This window comes from Phalacrocorax aristotelis, chromosome W, assembly GCF_949628215.1.
Source record: "Phalacrocorax aristotelis chromosome W, bGulAri2.1, whole genome shotgun sequence".
Lineage (NCBI taxonomy): Eukaryota > Metazoa > Chordata > Aves > Suliformes > Phalacrocoracidae > Phalacrocorax > Phalacrocorax aristotelis.
Genome location: NC_134310.1, coordinates 21,910,571 through 21,916,570, shown reverse-complemented (window position 1 = coordinate 21,916,570; position 6,000 = coordinate 21,910,571). Strand labels below are relative to the sequence as shown.

The following is a 6,000-nucleotide window of genomic DNA, read 5'->3' as shown; positions in this document are numbered from 1 at the left end:
ACTCCACAACAAAAATGCAATAGAATGAAAAACAACAAGAGGCGCAAAACCCGGAAGGGAGGGGGGAATGGGAGGGGAATGAATTGCTGAAACGAACAGCATGCGACGCCGCTGCTCACCGCCCACTGACCCAATGCAGCGCCTTTCCAAGCCCCAACCTGCCCCCCCTTAATATACTAATCATCGTTTCACATGGTATGGAATGAACATGCCATTGGCCAGTTGGGGTCAGCCGCCCCCGCCGTGGCCCTGCCCATCCCAGCCTTGTGCTGATGCGGCAGAGTGCGGGAAGCTGAAAAGGTAGCCGAACCCCACAGTTAAGAGAATTAACCTCTTTTCAGCCAAAACCAGCACATTCTGCAAAGTAAAATGTAAAGATTTTCCCAATTATTTGGTTACGATGTTTGTGGTTCACTTTTATAAAGCTTGAAGTCAGATTGATGAATAAAACTTCTTCAAAGGCTGATCTGATCTTTATATGCACTTGCTAAACTATTGGGTTGTGGGATGTTTATGAAGAAACAAAATTATTATGGGCAAATAATTTGATTGTTGTTGGTGCCGATAACTAAAATCAGTAAAAGGAACGGCATATCTGATATGCTGCAAGGTGGTTGTCATTCTCCTGTTGGAGGAAAAAGGGTGGAAGGAAAGTGAAGCGGGAATTGAGCCCTGGGGAAAGAAATGTGTGCACGCAAGGGTTGTATTAGAGCGAGAGCGAGGATGGTGGAGCTGCAGGAGGTGAAAAAGCACATGCCTGACAAAAGGTGATGTGGTGGGTTGACCTTGGCTGTCCACCAGCTGCCCACCAAGCTACTCTATCACTCCTCCTCAGTCAACAGGACAGGGGGAGAAAATGTGATGAAAAGCTCGTGGGTTGAGATAAGGACAGGGAGATTACTTACCAATTACTGTCACGGGCAAAACAGACTTGACTCGGGGAAATTAATTTATTGTCAATTAATTGCAACAGAGTAGGATAGTGAGAAATAAAAAAACCCTAAAAACGCCTTCCCCCACCCCTCCCTTCTTCTCTAGACTCAACTTCACTTCCAACTCTTCTATCTCCTCCCGCCGAGTGGCACAGAGGGATAGGGAATGGGGGTTGCAAACAGTTCATAACGTGTTGTCTGTGCCATTCCTTCTTTCTCACACTCTTCCCCTGCTCCTGTGTGGGGTTCCACCCATGGGAGACAGTCCTTCACGAAATGCTCCAGCATAGGTCCTTTCCACAGGGTGCAGTCCTTCAGGAACGGACTGCTCCAGCGTGGGTCCCCCAAGTGCCACAGGTCCTGCCAGAAAACTTGTTCCTGCATGGGCTCCTCTCCATGGGCTGCAGCTTCCTTCAGGGTATATCCACCTGCTCTGGCATGGGGTTGTCCATGGGCTGCAGGAGCACAACCTGCGTCGTCACCATGGTCTTCACCATGGGCTGCAGGGGAATCTCTGCTCCAGCGCCTGGAGCACCTCCTCCCTCTCCCTCTTCACTGACCTTGGTGTCTGCAGTTGTTTCTCTCACATATTCTGACTCCTCTCTCCCAGATGCTGTTGCGCAGCATTTTTTACCCTTTCTTAAATATGTCATCACAGAGGCGCTCCCAACGTTGCTTATTGTCTCAGCTTTGGCCAGTGGTATGTCTGTCTTGGAGCCAGCTGAAACTGGCTCAGGTTGACATGGGGGCACCTTCTGGTCTCTTCTCACAGGAGCCACCTCTGCAGCGCCCCCACCCCCCGCTACCAAAACCTTGCCACGACCCCAAGGTGCCTTTGTTTTCTGTAAATAATTTACTTTTGTCCCTGCTACCACGCCCTGCTCTTTCCGACTGCTCTTCTCTCCAAACAGCAGCAAGCACTTGCATGTAATAGATGAAGAGCTGGACCTGCAACTGGTACACAGCCCTATGCAACAGCCCAGCTGCCCAATTGAACGATCGAAACAGTTCCCTCTTCTCCTCCTTCTCCCTCTCCCACCCCACTCTTCACCCCGCCCGCAAAGCATTTGGCTGAAAGGGAAATACGTCACTACAAAGGCAGCCCTGTTGCTGGAGAGGCCTTCGCAATTACAGGCATTCCCTGCAGCTTCCTGCTAACTCTCTGCATGCGGGAGGGTGGGGGTGGGAGGGTGGGAAGTGTGGGGGGATGCTTGTAGGTGCTTCTGAACTGGAGCAATTGGAGAAGCTAGGGGTAGCTGGAGCATAAAGGACATGCATAAGTCCTAATCAATGAAGCAGTGCAAAGGGGACAATGATTGCAGGTTCTGTGCATCTGGTCTGCTCAGGGCTTTCCAACACAATTGACTGCTGCATATTTACTGCAGGCAGAGAATCCCTGGCTTTGTGCGGATCTCCCAGGAACCAGGGCCACCCTGGAGAGACAAAAGCTCATTTAATTGAAAGTGTATGGATGGCAAGGAGCCAGGGCTGGAAAAGTCTACCAAACCTTTTCAAGCCTTCCCTGTTGAGTTTATAGCCACGTGTGCGCACACACATACACAGAATGGTTGAGGCTGGAAGGGACTTCTGGAGGTCTTCCGGTCCAACCCCCCTGCTCAAGCAAGGCCATGGAGAGCTGGTTGCCCAGTGTAACCAGGGTGATGGAATTAACCAAACATGGATGTTGCTATACTCCTTGTACAGCCCTATCCAACTGGACATTAAGTCTGGGGACATGGAGTATACAAATCAGTGTATTCCTTGAGCTGTATTTTAGTCTCTAGGTAATCATTAATGTGAACGAAACAATAGACAATATGCTTCTGTCAGAAGAGGATGACAAAATGTGGTTTTGTGTAGTGGACTGAGAAAACTGGCCAGGACTGCCAAGATTAAGAACCAAATAGGTAAAAGGTAATTCCGGCAGGGGGAGATTGTGACCACCGACTCATGGACCACCTACCCAAGTAATACCACCTACTCAAAAGAGAACAATGGGAAAGGACAACTGAGCCTGTGCAATAATTTACATGTGAAGCGAGCAAGTTTGTACCAATCACCAAAGAGAATAATATTGAATATGTATGGATAAGATGAATATGTATATTTTTGGTCTATATAAATCACATGAGAAAGGTGTGTAAGGTATGCACGTTAGGAGGAGCGATCCCCTGTGCATCCGGCACCATGAATAAAGAATGCCTGCCTTTTAACACTACATTTGTGTTACAAGGTTTATTCCCGATTTCGGTGACACTAGGACCATGTCCAGATGGCTTTTGCATTACCTCAAGGAGGGAGACTCCACAAGCTCCCTGGGCAATCTGTCCCATTGCTCGGTCACCCTCACAGTAAAGAAGTGTTTCCTGATGTTCAGGTGGAACCTCCTGTGTTTCACTTTGTGCCCACTGCCTCTTGTCCTGTCACTGGACACCACTGAAGAGAACCTGGCTCTGTCTTCTTTGTACCCTCCCTCCCTTTTGATATTTGTATAAACTGATGAGATCCCCCCGAGTTTTCTCTTCTCTAGGCTGAACAGCCCCAGCTCTCTTGGCCTTTCCTCATTGAGATGCTCCAGTATATGCCGAGCAGTACAGATAGTACTGCTAGTCAGTGGCTTTCTGTTTTCTGTGTGCATGTGTGGCAATCCATGTGGGGCTGCCATCCCTCTGTTGCTTGTTTGCTTTGCTCATAAGCTTTTTAAAGGAGAAGGAAAAAAAAGATAAAGATGAGCAGAGCTCTGCCTGAGCTCAGTGCCAGGCTCTTGACTGATCAGACATCTGTCACTGCCACTGCTGGGAGTGAGGGCAAGTACAGTCCGGGGAAAGAAGGGAGCAAGGCCTGGGAGAGGGATGTGCCCTAGCATCTCAAGTGCTGTATGATGCAGGACAGCTTTCCCCTTCCAGCATGGCCAAGGTATACCCAAGGTGGTTGGGCTGAGGCCTGCTGGTACAGCTAAATGCTGGCAATGGGAGTGGGATGGAAGGAAAAGAAGTAGAAAAAGGAAGGAGAGAAGAGAACAAAACAAGGGGGAAAAGGTTTGTGTGTCTGGTGGGGATTGTCACATTCTGTCCTGTGCAGGAGCTGGTGTTCCAGAAAGGTACTGGCCCCCTCTGCTGCCTTGGGATCCGAGTGGACAGAGTCGGTATGGAAGCAGGGCTGGCTGCGAGCTGAGCACTCTTCTTTCTCACCGTGTATAATTTATGCTGGGCTGGTGAGGCCGATGGCAGAGGAGGAAGGAAGTAACTTTCTCCCTGTGAGCAGCCAGACCAGCGTTAGGGGATAGAGGACTTGCTCCTTCCCTACATAGGGAGAGGGGAAAGCGCGCACACACACACAAAGGCAGATCCAATATATGAACAGGCACCCGCGGGGAATCCCCCCCCTCTTCCGGTCAGGGCCGGGATTGAGAAGTGGACCTTGCCATCTTGTACGAGGGGGCCTAAGACGGCAGAGGAAGTCCCCGAGACGGAAGGGCGAGGGGGGACGGACTTCACTGATTCCGATACCCTTTTCTTTCGCTCCCCTGGCGTAGTACTGTTATTGTTTTCGGGGCGGAGGCGGGGGAGGGAGAGGTATAATAGCCTTCTATGCTGCTTTTGTTTACTCTCTTGCACTGAGCCCTTTGAGTCGCGAGGCACAGTTAATCGCCTCTCATGACGAGCTAGCAGGCTCAGCTCCCGCCCAATGCTCCTGAGCCCGTACCGGGGGACAACGAGCGGTGGCAGCCCCCTTGCGCCACCGCTGCTACTTCGCAGGGGAGGGGAGACCGAAAGGAAGTTTGTTGCCGTGCCCGCCACCCCTCGTGCGCTGTCTGGGCAGTTGGGACCCCATCTGCTGCCAACTGCTTGGGGGCGGGCGGGGGGAAGTGATGCTGATCGCCGCCAACTCGCAACCTTGCGCTGTGCAGCCCAACTCCCGCCTCTTTCCTTCCGCCTGCCTGCGGAACCACGACCGGGAATCCGCAAAGTCCGGGGAGGACGGCGTTGAAGATCTATCGGATCCCCTTCGCCAGGTGGGAGAAGCGGGTAGGGGAGTTGGGCTCACCAGCAGATTGGTGGCTCCTTCCGCCGTCTCCCCCCCCTCCTGCGCTGTCGCCCCCCGCCTTTTTCTCCTTCTCCTCCTCCCCCATCGCTGCTGCAGCCGTCGCCTCCCCGCCAGCTCCCTTCCTCCTCCTGGAGCCCCCCCGAATCCACTCCAGCTTCCTCAGCTTCGCTATGAACGGGGGCGCCGCTCATTTCCAGCAGCCGCCGCCACCCCTACACAGGCCGAGCCTCCCGGAGCAAGGAACTCAGAGCCAGGGCAGAGGCAGACACATCGCCGCCCCGGGCACCAGAGCCCCTGTGTCAGGTAAGTGGTGCGTGTGAGGCGGGGAAGTATTTTGGGGCGGGGAAGGCTATTCCCCCCCCCCCCCCCGGACTACTCCTTTGTTCATCTTTTACCCCCAAAGGTCTCAGAAGTTGATACCCTCCGCAACACTTCAGTGGAGTTATGCCCGCCCCGCTGGGTATGTGTCCCCACGGGAGACACGACGGGTATCTGGACGCCAGGCGGTAAAACACGCGGGGATGGGGGAGAGACCAGAGTTGTGGTATCGCCCTCCATCTCCTTTGGGGCGTCTCTGCCCTCAGCTCTTGTGACCTCCTTGAGGGTGCTGAGTCCCCGGGGGTGACATGAGAGCAGCAGCACACACGAGGGAAACGTCGGGGCTCCCGGAAAAGGGACTGAGCAAAAACTCTGCTAGGGTTATACCAAAACAAATAAACTTGTTGGGGCTCTTGTTCAAGTTTTGTACCTCCTGGCGAACAGCTGAAACTTTGGAGTGTATCGGGGGTAAAGAGAAACAGACTCACCAAGACCGGGGGTTTGTGGAGCCTTCAGGACTGTGTTGAGAAGCCATTTCCTTCTCTGCATATTTTCTCCTTGTATTTCTGGTGTTGGAATCGTTGTGTGGACTTGACTGCTGGAGAAAGTTTCTCAACTCTCTTACTCCGTGTGGCTCAAAGGGGTGCATGGGTCTTGCCACAGAGACCGAGTTGGGTGTTAGGATAGAAACATTTAAAGTTAT

General features: G+C 52.4%; 1 protein-coding gene across 1 annotated transcript in view; it reads left to right on the top strand.

The window, feature by feature from the left end:
• Window positions 1–4,337: 4,337 nt before the first annotated feature.
• The window catches only part of LOC142049380 (E3 ubiquitin-protein ligase RNF38-like), a 199,547-nt gene continuing 197,884 nt past the window's right edge, over window positions 4,338–6,000 (top strand). Inside the window, 2 exon segments of the mRNA XM_075077047.1 lie at window positions 4,338–5,009; window positions 5,011–5,282. Of these exon segments, the coding sequence (XP_074933148.1) occupies window positions 4,804–5,009; window positions 5,011–5,282 (478 nt within the window). The 5' untranslated portion in view covers window positions 4,338–4,803.